Consider the following 24,345-nt stretch of genomic DNA (forward strand, 5'->3'; position numbering starts at 1 on the left):
TTCAGTCAGTTAAGCATCTGCCTTCTGTTCTGGTCATGATCCCAGGGTCCTGGGATGGAATCCCACATTGGGCTCCCTGCTCAGCGGGGAGCCTGCTTCTCCCTCTGCCTGTTGCTCCCCCTGCTTATGCTCTCTCTCTGACAAATAAATAAAATCTTTACAAAAAATTTCGTTTTCTCTTTGACTTCTATATTATTAGCAGACTGAAAAGATTTCAAAGGTGTTTCTAAATTTAAATTCTGTAAACAACGTTTAACATACCGTTGTGAAAACGTAAGTGCGGTCTATCTAACTGCGGTGTTCCATAAAGCCCTGTGTGTCTTTTTTGTTCTCTAGTGTGGCCAGACCCCGTTGATGATAGCTGCTGAGCAAGGCAATCTGGAAATAGTGAAAGAGTTAATTAAGAATGGAGCTAATTGCAATCTGGAAGATTTGGTATATAGTAAAATAATCTACTTATTTGTTGTCTTTTTCTTTTCCTTAACTTTGTTCTTTGTTTTTAAGAAGTGGCTCAGAATTAGTAGATTACAGTTACTCTTTCAGATCTAGCTTAACTTTGCCTAATAATATGCTAAGTCAGTTTTTAAAGGGGTGATGCAGGAGAGAATTTTTATTTTTATTATTATTATTTTTTTACTATATGCTGGCTAACTGAACATAATAAAAAATGAAAAGAAATAAAACATTTTTACTTTAAATGAAAAGCTTCAGCTCTTCATTTGTAAGTATAGATGGCTCTGGCTGAAAAGGAGCACATATGTTTGGGTACTTGTGGCCTTTCTTTAAAAATCAAGGGCAGTAGTTTTTTCTTTACCCTGTAGTTTCTAAATTTATCTTATGGGATCGCCTTAGATTGATAGCCAGTGAACGTGCTCTTAAATCTGATGACAGCCTCTCTATTTCAGTTTATAGTAAGGGTTGCCAGCCACAAGGATTAGCTTTAAGGTTTTGATTGTCATCTTTCTTTTTAAAAAAACAAAAAAAAACAAAAAAACACCACAGTATGTGATTAGACGGGCCGTGCAAAGACTGCCCGAGTGCTTGGGCCCCCCAGCTGATGTGCAGAGATATTCTTAACAGAGCCCGTGCTGCAGTGTTATTTTAGAGTGGTTCAGAGTGGGCCAGATCATGTCAGTTTGGTATGATCATTTGGTATGTAAGCCTGAATTTAGTGTTCCTCACTTTGGATTGTTATTTTTGGTATTAAAATGGTGACATTGGTGACTGTGTGTTCAAGGATAACTGGACAGCGCTTATATCGGCATCAAAGGAAGGGCACGTGCACATCGTGGAGGAACTGCTTAAATGTGGGGTCAACCTGGAGCACCGCGACATGGTATGTATGTCAGTTATGATATGTTGTTTAATTCGCTGGAATCTTAACGTAATAGATACATCTGCAACATTGTATTTTTGTGTGTGAGGTTATATTATGATAATGCTTTTAGGATTTGGGGCTGGGCATTGATGACTCACAAGAATGTGTGAAAACCCAGGTGATATAGTGACCATCTTTTAGAATACTCTTAGTCATCATTTTCAGTTTATTTCAGAGTTTAAAATTCAGAAATATTATTAAAAACAACTCATTAACTTTTAGTATATCAGTGTTTTAAAACTTTATGAGAGAACGGTTTCCTTTAAGAGGAACTTAAAGAGGGACAGTATAGTTTAAAAAATATTTTCAGTTGTTTAAAGTTATAACTTTCAGAGTAATATTTATAAATCTATTTTAAAAATGTGATTGTGTTCAGACATGCCATCTATACACATTACAGGTTTAACAAGAAATGATTCTTAATTATCTTAGTTCTTATGTGTTCCTGGCATCTCCTTAAACGTAAAGATGAAGAAAGAGATCATTTCCAGCTCATTTTTTCTGCAAAATGTTCAGCCTTTTCCAAAGTTAATTTTAACTTTAGAGGAAGGAATTGATCTACCTTGAGGTATAAAATGTGTACTGCTCCACTGATAATGCTTTATGAAGTGCAGGTGGTCTGAGTTTGTAAGAAACTGCAGTGTTCTACCATCTTGATTATAATTTACACAGTGTGCTTCCCTGTTAATCTTGTATGTATTCTCAAACTGAATGAAGTAGGTGGTATACTTATTTTATAGGAAAATACAGAACCATTTATATCCTACTTGTTTGTGAAAAGAAGTTAAAGTATATTGCTATAAAAGTTGAGAGAGAAAAGATCATGATGTCAGTAACCTAGGTAGAGGATGGGTTGGTATGGCAGGTGAGAATAAAATGTGGTGTTCTCATCTTACTGGGATATAACGTAGAAGGGAAATGGGGGGGGTTCCTAGTTCTCAATATTTTATTAAAGGCACCAAACCAGTTAATCAGGTGAATTAATATTAAGTGTCTATTCTATGCCTGGTCTCTTTATGTGCTTTTTAGCTTCTCTGTGGTTAGCTGACTTCTCAGAACAATCCTCTGGGCTAGGGATTCATCTTGTTCTCAGCGCATATAGTTCAGGATATTGAAACTGAAAGAAGTACCCTTTGCCCAAAGCAGTCAGGCTGAGTGTTGAACCCAGGTCTGCCTTACTCCAAAGTTTTTTCTCTATTGCTTTTCCACATGTATTAATAGGGAGTTAGGAACCATAAAGTACACATTATGAATGTGTCAATCTTAGTAATTTTGTACAAAATGATCTTAAGCTTTTTTAGTTTTTAATATGTTTATTTCCCCTAAGTAATTACCACAGTATCTTTTAACATATTTATGGAGTCTTTATGTTTGGCTTTAAAACACCAAAATTGGGGAAACTGAGGGCTGTGTCTCCCTGAATAGTTAGTGTTGAGGGACCCTAACCTCATAGGACTGGGTGGGTGGTAGTAACGGCTGAGCTGTGAGGGAAGGCAGAGTCCCTGGGACCTGTGCAGGGGAGGAGAGTGACCACCAGGGATTGTCTTTGGGTCCAGGAAGAACCAGAATATAACATCTCGAAGTCTAGTGGGAATTTTTTTTCATGTAAGGATTTTTTCTTAAAAGGACCTTTGTGGGTGCTAAACTAAAGGTATTCTAATCTTTTCATTTTGCAAATTCGGGTATAGTTTTCTCCTAGATTCTTGCATAGAGTGACATTATACAAATTAAAAGGAAAACATGATATTCAAACAATTCTGGGCAGGCATTTTAAAGATTAAAATGTTGGTGTATATAAGACTTTATAACAAATGCCAGGCTCTATAATTTGACCTAAATTAATTGTCAGCCTTTCCTAGTCTTTGATGACCTTAACCCTTTTGAAGATTACTCCTCTGGCATTTTTATTTTTTATTTTTTGCTTTTTATTTTATTTTATTTAGATTTTATTTATTAGAGAGAGAGGAGTGCATGCATGAGAGCGGGGGGGATGGGCACAGGGAGAAGGAGAAGCAGACTGTCCACTGAGCAGGGAGCCCCATGTGGGGCTTGATCCCAGGACCCCAAGATCATGACCTGAGCCACCCAGGGACCCCTCCTCTGGCATTTTTAGGATGTCTCTCAATTTAGATTGTTTGATGTTTCTCATGATGAGGTTGGGATTGTGCTCTGCTGGATAGGATAGCACAGAGATGGTGTTCTCTTCTCAGCGTACCACATGTAGGTACATAATAGCAGGCCTGTCGCTGGTGATGTTAACCTTGATCTCTTGGTTAAGGTAGTATCTGCCAGATTTCTTCACTGTAAGCTTACTATTTCCCCCTTTGTAATTACTAAGCATTTTGGAGAAGATACTTTGAAACTATACAGATGTCCTGCTTTTGAGTGAACTTTCATTTATTTTACCATCTGCCAATATATCTTGCATGCAGAGTTATTACTGTGGTGTTATAATGGTGATTTTTCTACTTCCCTCATTCCCTATATATACATTGATTAATTCGAATTCTTCTGTGAGGAAGAGTTCTTTCTCTTTCCATGTCTCTATGGATCTGTATGTTAGATATCTGTAGATACATGTACTCTGATGAATATTTATTTTATTATTTGGGTTATAATTTAGTTCTGTGCTTACTTTCCTGCTTGGGTTGTTCCAACTTTGGCCATTGGGAGCTCCTCTGCCCTTTTGAGATGTCCTGCCCTATCCTTTTTTTTTAAAGCCCTTTTTTTCTGGCATCCCATACTTCAGGCCCAGGTTTATCTTGTATTTTATCTCTTATTTTCCTAATTATCAGCTCTGGAATCAATCAGTTTTCCAAGGAACTTGGAAAACTTCCAAGGTTTCTTTTATTGGAAAATGTTATTGAGAAGCCAGTATCTTGGTTTAGGTGTTAGGTGAGCTTATTTTTACGGGGGTGTCACTACCTATAGTCCTTCTCAATGGGTAAACATAGAAAACACATGTCTGTATACTAACTCTTGCATATACATGCATCTGTTTCTATATTTGTGTGTGTATTTTTAAAGAGACCAGGTTGATACTGCAAACCAATTTGTTATCATCTTTTCCCTTTCCTTAATTTGTAACTCTTTTCTGATGGTGAGAAATTGGGCTCTATTACCTACACAACATATTTACTTATTTGTTTAACTCTAGTATACATATAAAGCAGTTCCAGAATTGCTAATCAATACTCTGAGAGAAACAGATTTACCTACTAAATACAGTATTTGTGTTCAGTTCTTTCTTTAACATTATAGTATCCAGTCAAAATACTGCTTTCCAAAGTTACCTAGGGTTAGCATCTAAGTAGTTCTGTGATTATGTGGTTCATTTGTGATATAGTTAGATGCATTTGGCCCAGTCTGTATTCAGTTTTTTCTTTCCGTATTCTGGTTGCTTTTTACATTTGCATACAGTTAAGTTCACTCCTTTGGTGTATAGCTCTGTGGCTTTTGACAAGCACATAATGTCTTACGTCTCCCGCCACATTCCGTATAGAGCGGTTCCACCCCTCAGCGGCACTCCTACCTGCTCCTTTGTAATTGTCGCCTCTACCCACTTCTCAGCCGTTTCGGACCACTGATCTGTTTTCTCTTTCGACAGTTGTGCCTTTTTCAGATCAGGGCAAGTATTTTTTTAATCTCCTTTTTAGTGATGATGAAAGAGACTGAGAAGGATTAAGTGATTTATATTGTCAAAACGGAATGTGGGTTAAATGTTGGTTTTAAAAAAACCAAAACATTTATTTCTTCACATAATTTGATGACATTGGTCTTTTTTACTGAATTGCATTATAGCTGAAGAGAAAATTGCTTAAAATAAAAAAGAAAACAAAATTGCTCCTGTAGTTTAGAAAATAAAATATCACGCTGATCATTCACACTTGGTGAATTCACCCTGAAAATCATGATCTGCAGATGTCTGCCTTAGCATCCTCTCTTTTTTAGCAGAGGTGCTGTACTGATCTGGGATTTATAGGATGTGTTTAAATGCAGCAGTTGAATGTGATTGCTAGAAATCCTCTCTAGAAAAAAAAAATCTAGACTCATGCAAGAATATCTAGGGACATAGAAAGCGTTTCAAAGAAAAAATTTTTAAACAGTCAAAATAAATCTTGGAAATTTGAAAAATCTAACATGAATGTTCTCTATTTTAGTTTCCATGATATAGTCAACATTTGGAGTAATCACTTACGGAATTAAGAGATTTGACTTATTTCAGATACTATTGTGTTATTTGGGGAGTTTAGGATTTAAAACTACGTAGTAGTGTCTTAATAAACAATGGTTTTATATAGAAATATTCAAAGAAGGAACTTCATTAATGGCATTTTTGTGCTTGGCACAAAATGACAAAAAGTTTTCTCTTTCCCCAACTCTTTTGTCCTTAGGGAGGATGGACAGCACTTATGTGGGCATGTTACAAAGGCCGTACTGACGTGGTGGAGTTGCTTCTTTCTCATGGTGCCAATCCGAGTGTCACTGGTTTGGTAAGCATTTACAAAAACTTCACTCTAATATAAGTGGTAAGCTCTCTTAGGTAATACTTAAGGCTGGTTATATTTTAGACTTCATATTAGATAGAAATTAGCTAGATCTTACTAAAAATAATAATGCAGGATATGATTTCAAATCACAATGAGAATTTTTTTCTCAAGATAAGCTTATTTCTCAGTTTTTGTCAACAAAATGGTAACTCTTAGAGCTTAAATGTTAATTATAACTATATAACCTTTCAGAAGGAGATTTTGGAATCTCTGTGTCATATTGCCTGTTTTCTGTGGGTATGCATTCTTACTCTAAATTTATTTAAGGAAAAGGGGTGTTTACCAAATATCCATGCCATTTCTCCATACATCTCTCTACATGATAATATATGCGTTACTACTCTGCTTGATCTCAGACTGCAGGTTGAGAGATTATCCTTCTGAGAGGGGATATCCTTTTTTACTGTATACATATGTCAGATAATCATGTTGTAAACTTTAAATATCTTGTGATTTTATTTGTCAGTTATACTCAATAAAGCTGAAAAAAGGTGAAACTTAATTCAGGTTAATAGAAGGATTACGTAAGTTAATAGAAGGATTATATTATACCTTTCTCTTACTAGTCTTTCCTGTTGGCTAGGTAATCATATTAAATGTATTAATCTGTAAAAATAAATGTGTTCATAATATATATATATATTTAAGGTTGAGTGCATCTTATTAGCTGATTATGTCTTATGAGTATTACATGTTTTTTTAAAGTGGAGAATGATCTATAACTTAATTTTTAAAAATATTACTTTGTGTTACTCCCTTTATTACTTACTTTTCTTAGCAAATGTTTGTTGTAAATATCCACCTAAAAGATTTTTCTTTCCCTCCCTCCCTTGCATCCTCCCTCCTCATCTCCTGTTCTGTGTGCCTACTTCCCCCCTACCTGTCTCCCAGCAGTACAGTGTTTACCCAATCATTTGGGCAGCAGGGAGAGGCCATGCAGATATAGTGCATCTTTTGCTGCAAAATGGGGCTAAAGTCAACTGCTCTGATAAGGTAGGTCAGCAGGATCTTTCCAGGTTCCAGTCCGTATTATGTGCACTCAGTGTGTCTAAATGCAAGGTTTTTCATGTGATCTCATGAGACTCTGCTGGCTAATATTCTATTGATACATGTTAATGTATTTTATATAGACAGATGGGTGGATCCTGTACATGTATTATCTACTAGGTGTCCCTCCTTTTTTTTTTTTTTTTTTTTTTTAACATCACATTCATCATTCTCTGGAGAATAGGGAAGATTCCATCTATTTTCATTATTTGCAGTTTTCTCTTTTAACTCTTATTCCTCCCTTTAGGAGGAGGGTAGCTGCTTTCTCTGGATGCTTGCCAGATTGATCTTTCTGAAATTCAGGTTTAGTTCTCTCTCTCTCATGTTCAAAGGCTGGAGACATCAATCCCTGGTATGATGTGTGAAGACAGCCCTTGGCTCCCTTTCTGCCCTTTCTCCTGCCTTCTGAACCCTAAAACTGCTTTGCTGCTAGACTGCCAAAGGGTGCAGGTGCCTGGATTCAGCTGGTTTGAGCCCTTCATGCCTTTGCATGTGCTCTTTCAGCGCAGAGAGCCTCTCCTCCTCATCTGCTTGACTTTCTGTCTATCCTTCACACTGAGCTCATTTCCATTCGCTTCAGAAAATTTCCCAGAATTTTGTTCTATTCACTTTTTAAATCCTTAATATTCATCCTAAACACTTAATGAGTATATAATTAGAACTTGACACCCTGTGGGTAACTGTAATCTTTTCAAATTAATAACAGTTCAGTGAAATATAGGAAAATAGCCAATAATTAGACATTTTTGATAATTGGAATATATTCTCAGCATACATTTAAGTAAAATAATATTGCTTAATCTGATGGGAATGTTGGGAGTCATCCTTATGTTAATCTGGGTGGTGCTTGTATGGATATATACATATGTAGAAAACCCAAGTAGTACATTTAAGATAGATGTTTTTTATTTTATTTATTTATATTTTAGATTTTATTTATTTGAAAGTGGTGGGCGGGGAGGGGCAGAGGAAGAGGAAGAAAAAGACTCCCTGCCAAGCGTGGAGCCTCACTCACAGGGCTCAGTCCCAGGACGCTGAGATCATGACCTGAGCCAAAGTTAGGTGGTTAACCAACTGAGACACCCAGGTGCCCCTAGATTGATGTATTTTATATACTTTATGTAGGCTATGCTCATTAAAAAAAAGTATTACCTAAAATAATAGGTTAACAAGGACTGTAAAGAGACTATTACAAATATTTATAATATGGCATTTAAAAATACTGTATTTTGGGACTATTCATTAATCCAGAATGGCTGTCTTTTTTTTTTTTTTTTTCTTCTCACATTCTTGTTTAAATTCTAGTTAGTTAACATACAATGCAATGTTGGTTTCAGGAGTAGAATTCAGTGATTCATCGCTTAACATACAACACCTGTGCTCATCAAGATTGGCTGTCTTTTTTTCAGATTAGTGAGGTTTTATTTTATGTCCAAAGTGGATATGGTTCTCTCTGTTGATGTTTCTGATTTGACACTTTAGTATGATGGTGAAATCTTTGATTTCTCTTTCTGGCCTACTGAAAAATGCTTTATGTGACCTGGCATGCATGGCCCCTCCAGAATCAGGTATTATGCTACCTAGTCTGTCACACTGACATTTCGAGAAAAGTTTAGTACCTACTGTGTGCAGTACTCTGTATCTGTACTAAACACAGAAGATAGAAAAACAAAGTTCCTTGGTCATACTTGCCACATTTCAAGTGCTCAACAGCTATATGAGACCAGTGGCTACTGTATTGGCCAGTGCAGAATTAGAGAGCATTTCCATCGGCATAGAACTTTTTTGTTAAAGCTGTTACAGAAAGGAGGCATTTATTACATGTTTATTTCAGTCTGTAGTCTCATGTAGTTAAAGATCACCATGGGTATTCATACATCTCTTGATTACCAGACTCCCCAAAGACACAACATTGCTTTTATGCATAATGTGCATTCTCTCATGTTTTTTGGATCACATTCCAGGCGAAGGTGCTTTTAAGTGCAGTTTTTAGGGAAGTCTATTTTGTCAAGTTTAGAGGCTGATTTGGGGGTGGTCGTTAAGAGCACAGACTGAAGCAGGCTGTTGGGGTCATGGGTCTCTACCTCTTGGTACCTTTGTGACTTTAAGCCTGTAATTAATTTCTCAGGGCGTCATTTGCTGTCGGTCAAAATGTGATATTTCAAATTATCCTTATTCTTATGATAAGGATTACATGAGTTAACCCATGTAAAGTAGTTAGAATTATATTTGTCATTTGGTTCTTAATGTTTTTGCCTGTAGTCAGACTGTTGGACTTTAAATTTATTTCACAAGGTGCTGGAAGCAATGAAAGCTTGTTGAAGATTAGAGGCTGCATGACTTTATGATGGAAAAATTGCACTAATTATAAAAGCTAAAGTTGGTTAAAAGAAGTTTCATATACTGGTTAATCATCGCTTCAGGAGAAAAAAACTGGGGAAAATATGGCGTATCTAGGATTAAAGTTATAATTTGTATAAACAGTAATTTAAGAATACTCAATATGATTTTTATTGAATTTATGTTGAGAAAGTTTCTTTTATCATAGTTCTAATAATAATTTTATATTTTTAATTGTATTTTTGTAGTATGGAACTACCCCTCTTGTTTGGGCTGCACGGAAGGGTCATTTGGAGTGTGTTAAACATTTATTGGCCATGGGAGCTGATGTTGATCAAGAAGGAGCTGTAAGTATCTTTTCTATTTAATAAACCCTCGTAATAAAGATTGTTTTTAGTTTTAAGGGGAGAGAATGTTTTTTCTTAGTATATGTCTAGAACATTTTCCCTAAAGTTCTTAAGTGATACTTAGAAAAACAAGCATTTTCTTTCTATTATCCTGAAAAATATATTATGTCCTAGATAGTATGTACTATAAATCTATGCTTCTTTTTTTTTTTTAAGATTTTATTTATTTATTTGACAGAGAGAGATCACAAGTAGGCAGAGAGGCAGGCAGAGAGAGAGAGAGAGGAGGAAGCAGGCTCCCTGTGGAGCAGAGAGCCCGATGTGGGATTCGATCCCAGGACCCTATGATCATGACCTGAGCCGAAGGCAGCGGCTTAACCCACTGAGCCACCCAGACGCCCTAAATACATGCTTTTAAAGATCTATTGCTAGTGCATGTAAATTTTGGGAGGCTAAAACTATAAAGAATATCTTACAGTCATCTTACTGTTGATTGAATCAGTACTGAAATACTCTTTAAATCAAATAGTTTGAAATACTATTAATTATGGGGAAAAGTTATGCTCTGTTAAAATACCTTTTCCTTAAATCGCTTCTTGGCCTTTTGGCTAAGATCAAGTGAAAATACCGTTTCCTTAAAATATTAAAATAATATTGTAATTTTTTAGATATTTTTAGCTGTGACTTATTTTCCTCTCCAATAGATTTAAAAACTTCAAAAATCAGCAGTCAAAACCTAGAAAGTTTAAAAATTGGTTCACTACATCCTACCAAGTAGCAGTTACTAATTCCTTATTGAGCACACACTGTGCACGCAGCCAAATGTGCTGGTACTGGAGAAGCCTAGTGGATGGCTTTTCCCTTGAACTTGTGAAAGCATAGTTAAAGGAAATGATATTGATGCATAAGAAATTATTAATACAAAGTATTCTTTGTAAAATTAAATATTATGTGAGATGGATCATGACGTATTGAGAAGGGTACTACCAGACCTCTGGCTGCTTTGTAACAAAAGTGGATTCTGAATCACACTTGGCTTAATATCAGCCGTTCCTCCTATTTTCCATATTGGCAGACGCTCCTAATTGCTGACCTTAATAGAGTATATAATATTTTTAGTGTTGTGTGGAGGAGGAGTATGATTTTTAGATAGCCATGAAATTCATACCTTTCACTTTCCTTTTTTCTGGACAGTTTATCAAGAGGATAAGTGGCTTATTTCTAGGATTTTTGACTCTTTCAGGATTTTAAAAGTTTATATTATTTTAATATGTCAGAGAATTATGACTCAGTTTGGGGAGCTGATTTATGACTGGGATATTTCAATAAGGAAATTATATGACATCTCAACATAGGTCAGTTTCTTAGGAAGCGACTTTAATATTTCTTTTGGTAATGAGTCAGGTTCTTCTGTTGGGTGATTTATTGTTATAAATTAGATGTGTAGCTTTTTTTTTTTAATATTTTATTTATTTTAGAGAGAGCATGCAAGCAGAGTAGGGGCAGAGAGAGAGAAAAAAAATCCTCAACCAGACTCCCCGGATTCTGAGATCATGACCTGAACTGAAATCAAGAGTTGGCCACTTAGCCAACTGAGCCGCCCAAGTACCCAAGATGTGCATTTCTTTTTTTTTTTTTTTTTAAAGATTTTATTTATTTATTTGACAGAGAGAAATCACAAGTAGACAGAGAGGCAGGCAGAAAGAGAGAGAGGGAAGCAGGCTCCCTGCTGAGCAGAGAGCCCGATGCGGGACTCGATCCCAGGACCCTGAGATCATGACCTGAGCCGAAGGCAGCGGCTTAACCCACTGAGCCACCCAGGCGCCCCCAAGATGTGCATTTCTTAAAAGAACCACTAAGAATGAGATCATTTTTGAAAATGTAGTTTCTAGATCACTGTGAAACTACAAAATGTAGTTTCTAGATTCACAGTGATCTAGATCATACATAATATCATATATGATATGATATATCATATATATCATATATATGATAATATATAATATATATATACATGATAATATATACTTATTATATAAGTATAATATATTATACTTTATTGAAATATCCTATAGCTGTTAATTCATTGTTTTACTTCAGTTTTTCCTACAGATTTTTATTATAAATAATTCTTTGATTGACCTTTTTTTGGATTATTTAGCTTAGAATGGGTTTCATTTTGAATCATCCCATCTCATCTCATCATATTAGTGAGAGGGTCTGCTCGCTGTCAGCGAATCCAATTTCAGATTATTGTTTAAAGAGTTGAAGAGTCTTAACTGTCCTCTTGACTCAAGAAAATTAATATATCTTCAGAAACAGAAAATAGGTTTCCTAGCTGGTTTTGGTATGTGACTGGTTATTTATATTGGTATTTCATGATTAAAAAATCACTATTAATAATAGGTTGCCTTTTTGAAAACACCAGTTTTATGACTGTGGCATAAATCATATGTTTTCTAGATTATGCTGATTTCTTGGGCTTGTTTTTGTTTTTTAGAATTCAATGACTGCGTTGATTGTGGCAGTGAAAGGAGGCTACACACAGTCAGTAAAAGAAATTTTGAAGAGGAATCCAAATGTAAATTTAACAGATAAGGATGGAAATACAGCTTTGATGATTGCATCAAAGGAGGGACATACAGAGATTGTACAGGATCTCCTTGATGCTGGAACATACGTGAACATACCAGATAGGGTAGGTTACTTATTTGAAGTTCATCTTCTGGTGGTAACAGGATGAAAGATTACATTAACTTCACACACCTTTCAGGATTCTTTGTGTATGTCCTACATTTGTTTTAACAAAAGATGAATTTTATTTCTCTCTCTAAAACTAAGAAGTTACAATATATTCAATCTTTGTGAAGGGTGCTCTTTTTAATCTTTGTCAAATAATACCGTTACTGAAAATGTCACACGTACTATTAGTCTGTAACTGTCCTTGATATCTCTGTAGTGTTTGGTGTTCATGGCTGGTGTTACTCACTTTCTTTAGGCATCAGCTACACTTAACATTTTCAAAATAGTGCCTCTTGCTCTAATCGTTTCTCAGAGCTCTACACTTGTATTTTCAACTTTACTTGAACTGTCTTCTTGAATGTCTGATGGGCTCTAAGAGATACAGCAAGGCTGATATCTTGTTTGGTTCATCCTAACCCTGCTTTTCCTTCAGTCTTCTCCAGTGGCTGGCATCACCATTCACCGAGTCGTTAAAGCCCTAAGTTCTACACATTGGCCTTGATTTATTTTCCCTACCTGCCACATTTAATTTTTCAGCAAGTCCCATTGGCTCTACCTCCAGAACACATCTTGTATCTGTCTACTTCCCTTCTCATGTTCTAATAGGTTGTTGCCTTATTAACTTTTTTCCTTTCTAGAACATACTGATCTTGTTGCTACTTTGGGACCTCAGCACCAGCTATGCTTGGTTGGGAATGCTGATCTTCATAATCCCTATGTGGCCGTCTCCTCCTTGTCATTCTGACCTCAGCTTAAGTATGAGCTCTTCAGAAAGATCTACAGTGACCCAATCAAAAGTCACTGTCCAGTCACTTTCTATGACATCACTGTATTTTAATTTATTTGCATGCCATTTGTCTAATTTTTTGTTTGTGTTTATTGTATGTTGTCTGTCTGTCTCCTCTAGACTGTCAGTTCTTCTAGAGTTGAGAACATGTCTTTCTTGTTTCCCAGTACCTAGAATGGTACATGGCATGTAGTAAGCAATGAGATTTATAACCTTTTATTAACTTACTACTCTGGCACCGCATTAATGCTAACATTCTCAAATAAAATTGGTTTGCTTTGGTTTTGTTTCTGCTTTTAATGTAGTAGTTAAGATACTACACAGGGTGCTGAATTCATTAATCCTCAAGGACTTGCCTCTTGATTTATAACCCATTGAGGCCCACTAAGGATTGAGATGAGCCGTAACTCATGGACATACCTACTCAAATTCCTACAACTGATTTGTAATTTAGAGTAAAAATAAGTTATGCCCATTGCCAAAATGGCATTTTGCATTTGAAATAGTAGGAAGATACATTTAATAATGATTTTTACTTGGTAAATACAGTTTTAGGGCAAAGAGATGTCTTTATGAGGTAATAAACTTCCATCTAATCCTTGTCTGGGGGAATGAGCCAGTCTTATGCACTGCTAGCTTATAATGCCAGATTGCCTAGACTATGGAGACTGGTTTGAGAACTACCCTCTCCCTTAGTAAAATGTGGTTATAAACTCACTGACAGCCCTACCCCTACAAATCCCTTCTTTACAATCCATGGCTTTCTTTAGTTAGAATTATTCTAGTGGTTTTGTATTATGTGATTTCTGAATGTTCATTTGGTTCATTGACATTTAATTTAATTTACATTTATAATGGGAGGTTGGTCACCTTCAAATAGTATGGCTTATTGTTCTGGGTAACTCCTCTTTCTAAACTTCTGTCGTGGAGTTTCAGAAATTCCTCATTTTGAGGTATAACCTGTCTCTTACTCTAAGGCTAATAATGTCTGGTTATTAATGTTAGTTAACTAAAACTTTTCTGTTATTTTGAGATACTCTTTTTCCCAAAAAATTTGCAGAGAAGTATCTATTAATATACGATTAACTTCAAAACAGCGTTTATTTGTTCTTATTATCAGTTTATCCTTTTTTTTTCTCTTTTGTCTTTTTAGAGTGGGGATACTGTGTTGATCGGTGCTGTCAGAGGTGGTCACGTGGAAATTGTCCGAGCACTTCTCCAGAAGTACGCTGATATAGACATTAGAGGACAGGTGTGTGCATCCCGTGCTGCGGTCCTCTGCGCACAGTTTACACGTTGACTGATGACTGTGCCAATCTTCTGATTGTTCTCTGGAGATGACTTAGTAGATCCCGCCTATATGAATTTTCACTACCATTATTACAGAATTTCTCTATTAATGTCATGTTAGATGACAGTAGAGCATGTTCAAAGCTCGTAGTTTTCGAATATGCCTCTCTTACTAGTGTATAAATACATTCAGTCCTGAAATGAGTAGTTCATGCTACTGAGACAGTTGCTGATACTTTGAATGTATCCAATTTATTTATTTACTTTAATATTTTTCCTCTGTTTTGTCTTCTTCGCCCAGATGTTGTTTTTCTATCCTTGCCGTTTTATCTTTCTTCTTCTTCCCTGTTCTGCTTGCCTTTCCAAGGACACCTTGATAGTGACTGTGGACTTTGCTTAAGGCAGTCATAGCTCACAGAGCTACAAAGCTTACTAATATTAGGTAGACCTCCCCTAAACTTGTGAATATATCCAATATTTCAGCAGCTTTAGGTTAAAAATCTGTACTTAATAGTCCATTTTGTTATTGGACAGCCTACATTTCTAACTTAGTTTTCCCTTGAATTTAGCTTGTATCCAAATCTATTTTTGAATCAAACTAATAAATATTATGCCAGATGCTATTAGGGACTTAACATGAAACCCTTGGTTGTAAGAAATAAGTATTTTAGTTAGGGAGTTTTTACTTTGTTTTACATTTATTTTTGTGTTTTTATGTAAACAAAGAGTGATGCCTTTAGGTATGAGATGGTATATGATTGATTGCCTAGTGAACTTACCAATGTAAGAGTCTTGAGGTGGAAAAAGAAGGCATTTAGGAAGGCTTTTGAGAGAAGGTCGAATTTGAGCAAAGTTTGAAAGACTGGTTGGATTTAGACAGAGAAAAAGGATGGCTGGTATTTCAGGCAAGGATAGTGGAATAATAAGATGAGGAAATTCAAGAAAACGGGCACATGAAAGACTGTACTCCTCAGCTGGTGAAAAGGTCAGGCTGGTGGGGTGGTGGGGGGCGGCAGGGAACATGGCATGGGAGACAGAGACGGAGTAGAAAGGGGCAGGGCTGGGGAGGTCTGAGGGCCAGGCTCGGAGAACGTTGGGAAGCTACTGCACATTGTTGAGGTGGGGAACTCCGCCAGAGAAAATCTGGTTGGGAGACTTGGTGGGGCAGCCCCAGAAAGTCAGTGACTGTCTTTGGCATTAAAATCGTAGTTTCACTGAAAGATGGTTACTGGTTCCCCTATTTAGAGTTTATGTAATTCCTTTTTGTCTGTCAGTCCTGTTTTCCTATGTTGGAGTCACTTTATTTTGTTCTCTAGCTCTCCTTTCAGGGTCTGTTGGATCTATTTTTGGTTTTTGAACTAGATGGGATTTTAAAGGATCAGATCCGGATTGGTGTATGGATGCAGGGTGCGGGGATTAAGAAAGCAAAATGTGGGAAAAACAGTTCCCCAGTTCACCGTCTGTTTGTGTGGTACATTCTCATGCATTATCTTTTGGAACGATTGGGCAGATGAAAAGCCAAGGGTCAGAATATTTGTCTTGTTCAAGGATGAGCTCAGGTATTGACAGCTTCCAGTGCACGGCCCAGAAATCTGACCACATTAACAGAAGCACACTTTACCTTATCAAGTGTGTGAGGTTGCTGCTTTATACATCAAGTAATATGTTTTCTTAGGCTTCTTTCATAAAGAATTTCTCAAGAGTAAATCCAAGATAGAATAAGGATTAATACTATTTCCTGTTTTTTGGTAAGATCTATTAATACTTTCTGGCAGAAATGTTAAAAATCATGTTTTATGTTTACAAATAGCAGTTTCTGATACTGTATTTGAAATGAAGTGATTATTGATTTTTTTCTATTATATAGGACAACAAAACTGCTTTGTATTGGGCTGTAGAGAAAGGAAATGCAACAATGGTGAGAGATATCTTACAGTGCAATCCTGACACCGAGATATGCACAAAGGTATCAAGAACATTTCTGTTCTAGCAATATCCAGTGCCGAATATTAGTACTGCTTATTTTTTTTAGTTGTTTTTGTTTGATATTAGAATTATACTGATTTTACTGGTAATGATCTGTATTAAATTGAGGAATAATTTTGTATTCTTTCAAAAGTTATTCATAGGAAAATATAGTGTGTAATTTGTTATGGTGATTAAATACTTTCCAAAAATATAGTATCACCTATTCATAAATTGTGGACAGGTCATTTTTTCAGATCTTTGATACTCTTATTTGGAATGCAGAACACATTTCCTTTTAAAAGACCAATGTGAGTGGTTCTTGGTTCCCCAAACCCATCACTTTAGTCTATTTTGCTCAAATCATGTGAAAAAATATAAAATTTACATAAGACTTTAGTAATTGTATTTTGGCCTTATGCGTAATAGTTTTCTGTGGGGAAAGTGTACTTGGAATGAGTATATTTGGATTGAATTGGCAGGAATTCTTTTTTTTTTTTTGAAGATTTTATTTACTTGACAGAGAGATCATGAGTGGTCAGAGAGGCAGGCAGAGAGAGAGAGGGGGAAGCAGGCTCCCTGCTGAGCAGAGAGCCTGCTGTGGGGCTTGATCCCAAGACCCTAAGACCATGACCTGAGTGAAGGCAGAGGCTTAATCCCCTGAGCCACCCAGGCGCCCAGAATTGGCAGGAATTCTCAATGAATAAACAGACTTGTGGAGTCACCCCCAAGATACTCCTGTTTTATCTGCTGGAAATTGTTACCAGCATCTTTCTATACTATGGTAGCTTTAGTGCCCTAGGGCAGAAAGTTTCCTGGGATACTTTTTCGTGTGAGGGTGACTTGATAATAATTTTTTTTTTTAAAACTAATGTGTCAGCCACTGTGACCATTTGGGGGTTCTGAGCAGGTTTCTGTCTTCTAATTCAGTGCTGCACTATGGTCTCTTCCTATATCCCTTAATTTGATTTTGAAAAGCAGTTGTGAACTTTGAGGTTTTCCAGAGGTACACTTTTTGTATCAAATTGTTTTCTGTGTTACACACAGGTGCTCAGCTGCACAGAGCACTGAAGTGATGTTGGTAAAGATCTCTGGCAAATCTAGGCACTGGCTTGCCTGGACATTTCCTGGCCAAGCTGTGGGTTGGTGGGTGGGAGGTGGTGTGAATGGGAAGTAGCGTCCCACGTGCCAATGGTAGAACCTGGGGGATGGTCGGAGCAGTGAGGGGCAGGGGACTGTTGCTAGGAATGGCTGATAGGTAGCTGGGCATATCCATTTCTGGCTGAGTGATAGAAAATTACTTTGGTACAAATGATTGGTTGGGAAAGGGAAAGCATTTTCTTGTTAGTTTTTATAGCTATGTCTTCCTGAGAACATTTTCAGTGTAGACTTGTGCCGGAGTCAGATATTTGAATTCTTACATGTGCACTGATGTGACTTCCAGCATTTATGAGTAAAGCTATTAATCTGGCAAACCTTCTTATCTCTGCCCGCAGGATGGCGAAACACCACTTATAAAAGCTACCAAGATGAGAAATATTGAAGTAGTAGAACTGCTGCTGGATAAAGGAGCTAAAGTGTCTGCTGTAGATAAGGTAAAACATCTGTGTGGAGAGAACACTTTCGGGAAGGCTGTTGGTAGACTGACATGTATATTCACTGGACTTAAGGGAGTCTGGTCTTATTTTGTGGAGGGAGAGATGACTTGCTGGGGCTATCTGTGTGGGATTTTGGTCCTGTGATATCTTCTGGGCTCTTCCGACAGCGTGCTGAGGAGTGGGCAGGCTTAGGATGCTATTAAAGGGGCTGCATCAGATTTTCCTTCTGTTGCTCGTACCAGTAGGGCACGCCGCCGTTGAGCACCGTCCAAGGAGGACGCCGTCAGATGTCCAGCTTCTTGCAGACAAATAGGAGGGAAGACTCCGAGGGGCTGGGAAAGATAGACTCAGAGCAGACTAGCGTTAATATCCACTAACAGGAGATAAAATGTTCTGTCATGTCCTTGCCATAATCCTCTTAGAGAAATGTTCATATTTCCATGGTAAATTTAACTCTCAATTGCTTAATACATCATATAGAATTGATTCCTGGCTTGATTTTTTCATTTTAAACAGAATTCTTTCTCTACTTCCAATTGATTTCCTCCCATAAAAGGAGTGAATTGATTTACATATGAAGTAAGAAATAAAACTTTTTCCATCTGAACATGTAAGATTTGCACTCTCCTAATTCAAAATGGATTGAAGTTTTGTCCCTCTGTTATTTACGAGGCAATTAAACAAACCACAAAATCAATATGTATTTGCATTTATCAAGAAACAATGTTATTTAAGAAAAAAAACAAAAACAAAAAACTCCCACCTATTATTACCATGTTTGTATAATTTCATATAGAAGGAAGGAAACAAGGAATGATACAAAGTCGGGAGATTTTGCAGTTGAATATATTTGACTTTATAGAAACTTTGTGCATTGCCTTTTTTTTCATTCTGCCATTGACTCATTTCTGGCTCTGGTCTCATAATTTGCAAATAAGAAACCACTGGACTAAGTGCCCTTGAAGATTCCGCATGGCCTCGTTAATTTGGTAACATGCCATTAACAAATATTCGTTTCATACTCATTAATAAATTTCCTGGAGTTCTCTGTCTCCATATCCTTTTGTGTATTGCTTTGCCTCGTCAGCACATACTCGCTGACAAGCACACATGATACTTGGAGCATTTGTTCATTCATTCAGCACATACTTCGTGAGGACGGGTGAGGTGCTGTCGTGATAGAATTTGGAATACAAACCTGCAAAGGTCTTGATTCTGGCTCTTCATGAGGATTTTATCCAGATACATTTCAGAATGAGCATTAATGCTATTTTCACCTGGCCTCTTCCTTATCTCAGTTCTGCACACTGACTGAGTGTATTGTCTCCCCTGCAATTTCAGAAACCTTGTGTCTGGCAGAAATGTCACAGGTGATGTTTCTACCTTCTCATAGGTTTGGGGATAAGAGATGGGGTTCAGGTGGGGAAATGATGAAATCTGGTTAAGATGTGTTTTGTTTGAAGGCTGTTGAGACATTCAGGAGGCCTCGGGAAGTGTGGGACTAGAATTTGGGCAAGAAATCAAGCCTAGTGATGAGAATTTGGCACTTGAGTTACCAAGAGATAAGGATTGCATGGTGCAATTCCGGTCATCAGTGGGAAGAAAACTGAGATCAGAACTTTACTTTTCTTATGGCACATATCACATTCTACTTTTTTTTTTTTTTTCACATTCTACTTTTTAAATTTGCATGTTTCTCTACTAATTTCTTCCTCTTATAATGTAAGCTATGTAAGGTCAGGGACTGTTTTGTCTTCCATCTTTATGTACCCCGCACAGTGCATTACATAGAATGAGCTCAGTGCGTAGTTATTGTGCCATGTGTTCAGGATGAGGAAAGAGAATCTAGAAAAGGAAGAAGTAGATCCAAAGCAGAAGAGGAGAGTCAAAATCAAGATAAGTTTGTGCCATGAAAGCTATAGGAAGAATGCTGCAAGGTCATTTTCATTTAGTGTTTGAGAGAGATCCAGGGTGGTTCTCATCTGAGAACTTAATTTGTTAACTTTTTAGGTCATTGTCTTCAAGAGAGATATTTTTGAAGTAAAAAGTGAAGGACACATTGCAGACCCTTTTGTTTGTTTGTTTGTTTTGACATGTTTTCATTAGTGTTGGATGTGAATACTATTGTGATTGGGGATTCGAATTAGGGAAGAAGGTAGGTCGATGAAGGGAGAAGTGGAAGTTGAGGAGGGCAGAAGAGGTTGTATTGGCAAGAGATGGATGGATACGATATGAAGGACTCCAAGGAGAAAAGTGTAGGACGAAATTTAAGGGCTTCATGTGATGGTGGCTGATTGGCAGAGGGTATGGGAGCAGAGGAGATCATTCATGCTAGATGGGACAGCAGTTTGGATTGTGACGCCTTCTAGACAAATGCAGAAGAAAGTTGTACAGTAGACTTTAAATTAGTTGAGGAAAGTGGAGGGACATTGTGGACAATAAATACCTGGGTGACGAGTAGAAGGTAGATCCGTGGCCTGGGAGGTGCTGCAAGGGGAAAGCCTGTTCCTTCTCTTTTTTTTTTTTTTAAAGATTTTATTTATTTATTTGACAGAGAGAAATCACAAGTAGATGGAGAGGCAGGCAGAGAGAGAGAGAGGGAAGCAGGCTCCCTGCTGAGCAGAGAGCCCGATGCGGGACTCGATCCCAGGACCTGAGATCATGACCTGAGCCGAAGGCAGCGGCTTAACCCACTGAGCCACCCAGGCGCCCCTGTTCCTTCTCTTTTCAGTGAGTTGAGTGGAGGGGAGAAGAATGACTTTCCTTCTAGAGGGCTGCGGGAGAAATAATACCCAAGAAGGGCTAGGTGAGAAACTTGAGAAAAAGATGACAGAGAAGTAGAAATAAAAATTCAGATTATTTATTCACTCTATATGAAAAATATGAAAAGTTCAGATTTTTTCATTATTTTGCAGAAACTTGAAAATTATTATTCTGTATATACTATATGTAGAGTATATGAAAGTTCCAATTTTCTGTCCGTTTTACAGAAAGGAGACACTCCTTTGCATATTGCTATTCGTGGCAGGAGTCGGAAACTGGCAGAACTTCTTTTAAGAAATCCCAAAGACGGGAGGTTACTATATAGGCCCAATAAAGCAGGCGAGACTCCCTACAACATTGACTGTAGCCATCAAAAAAGTATTTTAACTCAAATATTTGGAGCCAGTAAGTATTGGGTTTTGTTCCTGACTGAGCTTTTAAAAAATGAATGTTATATAAAAAATTAAGAAGCCAATTTTTGCATTTATCACTTAACTGGGGATTATGGATGTTGAGAAAGTTATTGTTTTGCTGTGGAAAAATATTCCTTCCTGTCTCGACCCCTTCTGCATTGTCCTATAGCATCTAAATGAAGTACGTCCAGAGTTATCCATCAGCTTTTTTTTTTTAATTTGACAGAGATAGAGAGAGAGCACAAGTAGGCAGAGCAGCAGGCAGAGGGAGAGGGAGAAGCAAGCTGTCCACAGAGCAGGGAGCCCGATGTGGGGCTCGATCCCAGGCCCCTGGGATCATGAGCTGAGCCGAAGGCAGCCGCCTAACCGACTGAGCCTCCCAGGTGCCCCTCCATCAGCTTTTAAGACCTCTAAAAATCTAGCCGGCTTTTTAAAAATCCTTTCCCTCTTATTCTCCCAGGCATACATACATGCTTTTATCTAAACATGGTCTGTTTTCTCTGTGGCCTGAGGGCTTAGAGTTCTCCGTGTTTGCTCGTTATGCCTTCCACAGGCCTGCCCCCTCCATCTCCACCAAGGTTCCTTGTCCAAATCTTCTCCTCCGAGGCTCCTGTCAAAGTGATAAATTAATTTGGTGAGAATTCCTGTCTCAAAGCCATTGAACCTTTCTACCTGGAGTCTCTTTTTCTCCAGTTACTATATTTTATTTTTCGGTAACATTTAATAGCTTACTTTATGTAATGAGGAAAGTTTTACATAGTAAGAACGTTTTACATAGTAAGAAAGTATTTTACATAGTAAGTATATTACAGTAATACACATATAGTAGTATACATAGTAAGTATATTGCATAGTATTTTACATAGTAAGAAAGTATTACATGTATTAATATTATTCCTATGTACTGGTTTATGTTTTAATCATATTGATTTTAAAATGTACCTTGTTACACATTTTAAACTTTCTGAAATTGGAATGTGTCTTATAGCTGATGGATAGGAGAGCATTGGGTCACAGCTTGGCAACATGTTTTTTCTCTCTTGGTTATGCATAATAACGATGCATCTTGCAATAAGTAGGTGTCTTAAGTTCAGTGAAATATGGTGTTTAAGAATCAAGAATCTTTCAACCTATTTTTTCACACACGTAACTGTTGAATGTAAGATTTTTTTTTCTAATTAAATGACCAATTGATAACTGAGAATTGATGTTCTTTTTAGTGGTATTGTCTGTTTTTAATGTGAGGATATGGCATGTTTATAATTACAGGACACTTGTCTCCTACGGAAACAGACGGGGACATGCTCGGTTACGATTTGTATAGCAGCGCGCTAGCAGATATCCTCAGCGAGCCGACCATGCAGCCGCCCATTTGTGTGGGGCTGTACGCACAGTGGGGAAGTGGGAAATCCTTCTTACTCAAGAAACTAGAAGGTGAAGGGCATGTGTGTGCAAAGTCTATATATAACAAGGCTTCCTCTGGTGTTTTTTTCTGAAGTGAAGCATGATAGAGCTTCGTGTACGAGTGTATGTTGCACAGTTGACTAAATGGGATGGTGCTACTCCTTCCGGTTGATCCTCCTCACAGTTATTTTGAGTCTCCTGCTACAACAAAGATCCAGTTGTGTTAGAACACTCTTGAGATCCCTTGGTAGCAGATTTTCTGCAGGTGCTGTTTGCTGTTATTTTAATTTTAAGTAGACTCCACACCTAACATGGGACTTAAACTCAGGACCCCAAAATCAAGAGTTGCATGCTCCACTGACTGAGCCACCAGGCTCCCCGCATTTGCTGTTTATAATCATCCTGTGCAGAGCCCTTCCTAAACCTGTCACTTTGCATGGCATACCCAGCAGCACCGCCTCCCGGGTGTGCCCCGTGCTGCAGTCCCAAAGGGCTCTTGGCTCCTGCAAGAGCAGACTAGGTCCTTTTCCTGAGTTACTCCCTGTGTTAGGAACTTCCTAGACAGCACCTCGCATTGCCCCTTTGATTGGCAAAATCTTATTCATTCTAAAGGGACAGGTTTCAATATTGCCTGTAAAATTTTTACCAAGTTTCGTTGAAAGAATGACTGTTCAGGGCTCGTCTGGGCTCAGCCCACACGTTTAAGAGCAGTGACTCTCAAATGTGATTGCCGGGAGAAGGGGTGAGGAGGCGTGCCACAGAGGCAGGGTGGTCATGTGGAGGACACATAACAAAGTCATGTGTTCCAGTTTTGTATGTGGAAACAATACAAACCACAAAAAAATAACAGAATCTTGACAGATGGGAACATATGGAAAAGGATTTGTGTGTCCTCAGTATGAAGCAAGAGAGTGAGTAAAATGGGTGGGTAAACCCCTAGGGAATGAAGTTGGGATGCTTGTCTAAAGAGAACATTGGCTAAAATGATGAAGTAGCAACATTGCATCCACGGACTTAGTAAGTGCCCAGTAAATGTTTATGTTGAAAGTTTCAGATTGAGTTAGAAGCAGCCTCTTTGGAGAACAGTGTGGAGATTCCTCAAGAAATTAAAAATAGAGCTTCCCTATGACCCTGCCATTGCACTCCTCGGTATTTACCCCAAAGATACAGATGTAGTGAAAAGAAGGGCCATCTGTACCCCAATGTTTATAGCAGCAATGGCCACGGTCGCCAAACTGTGGAAAGAACCAAGATGCCCTTCAACGGACGAATGGATAAGGAAGATGTGGTCCATATACACTATGGAGTATGATGCCTCCATCAGAAAGGATGAATACCCAGCTTTTGTAGCAACATGGACGGGACTGGAAGAGATTATGCTGAGTGAAATCAGTCAAGCAGAGAGAGTCAATTATCGTATGGTTTCACTTATTTGTGGAGCATAACAAATAGCATGGAGGACATGGGAAGTTAGAGAGGAGAAGGGAGTTGGCGGAAATTGGAAGGGGAGGTGAATCATGAGAGACTATGGACTCTGAAAAACAATCTGAGGGGTTTGAATTGGTGGGTGGGTGGGAGGTCGGGGTACCAGGTGGTGGGTATTATAGAGGGCACGGATTGCATGGAGCACTGGGTGTGGTGAAAAAATAATGAATACTGTTATGCCGAAAATAAAAAAAAAAAAAAAAGAAGTATTCTCAAAGACTTGGGAGAAGAAAGCC

The 24,345-nt window shown here is 37.7% G+C and overlaps 1 protein-coding gene across 11 annotated transcripts in view; it reads left to right on the forward strand.

Annotated features, from left to right (window-relative positions):
* Positions 1-24,345, forward strand: part of KIDINS220 (kinase D interacting substrate 220) — a 95,984-nt gene that overhangs the window by 12,997 nt on the left and 58,642 nt on the right. For 6 of the 11 annotated variants that reach the window (XM_044262122.1, XM_044262124.1, XM_044262114.1 and 3 more), the window contains exons 3-13: positions 337-435; positions 1,238-1,336; positions 5,773-5,871; positions 6,820-6,921; positions 9,564-9,662; positions 12,163-12,360; positions 14,345-14,443; positions 16,349-16,447; positions 17,943-18,041; positions 21,035-21,212; positions 22,490-22,654. In XM_044262122.1, coding sequence (XP_044118057.1) covers positions 337-435; positions 1,238-1,336; positions 5,773-5,871; positions 6,820-6,921; positions 9,564-9,662; positions 12,163-12,360; positions 14,345-14,443; positions 16,349-16,447; positions 17,943-18,041; positions 21,035-21,212; positions 22,490-22,654 — 1,336 coding nt within the window. The remainder of the gene's footprint in view (positions 1-336; positions 436-1,237; positions 1,337-5,772; positions 5,872-6,819; positions 6,922-9,563; positions 9,663-12,162; positions 12,361-14,344; positions 14,444-16,348; positions 16,448-17,942; positions 18,042-21,034; positions 21,213-22,489; positions 22,655-24,345) is intronic. The other 5 variants (XM_044262123.1, XM_044262125.1, XM_044262115.1 and 2 more) reach the window with 1 other exon arrangement.

This window comes from Neovison vison, chromosome 8 (assembly GCF_020171115.1).
Source record: "Neovison vison isolate M4711 chromosome 8, ASM_NN_V1, whole genome shotgun sequence".
NCBI lineage: Eukaryota > Metazoa > Chordata > Mammalia > Carnivora > Mustelidae > Neogale > Neogale vison.